Below are 2,500 nucleotides of genomic sequence, written 5' to 3'. Positions count from 1 at the left end.
ATGATTATGTGCTCACTACCAGCTGGGATGCAGCAGGTGTTCTTTGCAACCTCACATAACACAGTGTAACCAGGTGTGGAGAACTTCTGCAAGAGACTGTATTGGCTATGCTGTTGGCCTTTCATTTGTCTCTATCTGTCATTTCTATTCTTTGTTTATTATTTTTTCCAGCTGCATATTATGTGTTTGTCCAAGAAAAATTATACTAGAATAATTGCAGGAATAGTATGATTTTTAGCTGATATGGAAAAATATATATGAAAGATTGATATATGACAATTATGACTATCCTTACATATTCCTATGTTCCTTTCTCCCCTCCAGTTTCCATCAGTATACAGCCTCAACAGAAAGAGAGCATTGGAACACACATTAGACAGGTAAACAAAGGAAAGGGTTATGGTTCTGTGAAAAGTTGCTACCTTTGTTTAGTAAATTTTAACAAGGCTGTTCCACATTGTGAATGGAGGTTTTAAGAACAAGTATGGCTACTGTTTGAATTTTTTTTCTCTCTCTCTCTCTCTCTCTCTCTCTCTCTCTCTCTCTCTCTCTCTCTCGCTCTCTCTCTTTCTCTCTCTTCTCTTTCGATCATCTTTCTCTCTCTTCTCTCTCTCTCTCTCTCTCTCTTCTTCTCTCTCTCCTCTCTCTCCTTCCTTCTCTCTCTCTCTCTCTCTCTCTCTCTCTCTCTCTCTCTCTCTCTCTCTCTCTTCTCACAGTAAATGATGATAATTGTTTCTTTCTGTGCATGTTTTCTTCATCTTCTTAATTTTCCTTTTCTTTTTCTTCTTCTTCTTTAGTCAAGTTAAAGGGACCATACTTGAGTTTGAAGATACTATCTAACATTAGCTTTGCATAAAGTATTGAAGACTTTATAGTGTCTTTTTTTCTCTCTCTTTTTTACTAGCAACTTATGGTGCTTCTCTTTCCTTGTTTCTAGACCATGTGGTAAGATATTTTATGATTATACATTACATAGAATTGACAGTGATGTAAGAAATGAAGGTGTGTATATTTTGCAGATTTAAAGAGTTCTGTATCTTCAATATTTTACAGATTCCATAATGATGGCTTTGAAAATGTTCCTCTCTTCATATTTGGTGACTTCAACTTTAGGGTGAACACTCATGGGGTTGTGCAGGTGAGTTTTTTCTAATGTATTCTTGAGATTGCCAAGGTTGCTAGAAGATATCTATTCTTTAGTGATTATTACACATGTCCATTGTATATATATATATATATATATATATATATATATATATATATATATATATATATATATATATATATATATATATATATATATATTTTTTTTTTTTTTTTTTTTTTTTTTTTTTTTTTTTTTTTTTTTTTTTTTTTTTTTTCCCCACTCCATTGTTTGCTCTATCTGATCTGTTCTCTCACATCTTTTTGTCATTTTGTCTTAATTTTTATTTCATTATATTATATTTGAATTTTTTCTTGCTTTGATTTCTTTTCCACTGTATTTTCCTTCCCTCATATCCTATTCTCTAAAATATTGCATTGTGACTCTGTAAGTAACTTCCACTTGCTTACATGATCAGTCTTCATATGTCAGTTATTCAGATTGTTATATGGTGGACAGTCAGGCTACTACAGGCTTGATCTAGCAAAAGAAATGAATATCATATATCTCTGAGTATAAAAAAAAAAAAAATTAAATTCATGGTTTGGTCTAAAGTAATATGAAAAGAAATCATATTTCCCTATTGGTGCAGCACAGCACCAGCTTAGTCTGAAATAGGCCCAGGAGGCAAGCCCTGTCAGCCACACATACTTACCGGAGCAGAGGCCAAGGGCATCCCAAATTCTTCCAGAGGCAATGAGTTAATTGTTATTGTTCTGCTTCTTCTTCTTCTTCTTCTTCTTCTTCCTCCTCCTATTCTTCTTCATAAATGAAATTAGAGAAAGCAGCTACTTCCCAAACTGCTGAGTTGTCTATAGACTTTTTTCCTTCTGTTATTTTCTTTTTCATCATTCTACAGAGTATTACCATTTTTCCCTTTTTTGTTCTCTCTCTTCCCATAATTATTTTCTGTGAAAGGGGAATGAGACATATTCTCTTTTTCTGTGCTTGATTTTCTACCATTAAGAATTTGTCCCTAATCTACAGGAATTTAAACCCTTCCTCCTTTCTCACTCTGCACCAACAGAAACTTGACAAATGGGTGCACACCAGAGGATGCTGAATTACCCAACACTGGTGAGAAGGCAAAGGAGTACAAGGACAACAAGGGCAAGGTGCAGCTAATCATTTCTAAGAAGACCTTCAGGCACTCTGAGCACGACACAATATTTCTCAAGGATAACGGCAGCTTGGTATGCATATGAGTAATCTGTTTGTGATATCCCCTCCTCTCCTTTCTTTCTTTCTTTCTTTCTTTCTTTCTTTCTTTCCTAATGTTATTGGAAGGACACTCAAGCATACATTCAGACTTCCACATATAAGAGTTATACACTGTCTAATGCTTTCATTCTTCTG

General features: G+C 34.4%; 1 protein-coding gene across 1 annotated transcript in view; it reads left to right on the top strand.

Annotated features, from left to right (window-relative positions):
- Window positions 1-2,500, top strand: part of LOC119574013 — a 29,437-nt gene that overhangs the window by 18,442 nt on the left and 8,495 nt on the right. Inside the window, exons 8-12 of the mRNA XM_037921109.1 lie at window positions 325-380; window positions 1,054-1,138; window positions 1,563-1,602; window positions 1,769-1,844; window positions 2,172-2,337. Of these exons, the coding sequence (XP_037777037.1) occupies window positions 325-380; window positions 1,054-1,138; window positions 1,563-1,602; window positions 1,769-1,844; window positions 2,172-2,337 (423 nt within the window). The remainder of the gene's footprint in view (window positions 1-324; window positions 381-1,053; window positions 1,139-1,562; window positions 1,603-1,768; window positions 1,845-2,171; window positions 2,338-2,500) is intronic.

The sequence above is a fragment of the Penaeus monodon genome, chromosome 6 (genome assembly GCF_015228065.2).
Source record: "Penaeus monodon isolate SGIC_2016 chromosome 6, NSTDA_Pmon_1, whole genome shotgun sequence".
NCBI classification, from domain to species: Eukaryota; Metazoa; Arthropoda; class Malacostraca; order Decapoda; family Penaeidae; genus Penaeus; species Penaeus monodon.
This window is presented reverse-complemented; position numbering and strand designations above follow the sequence as displayed.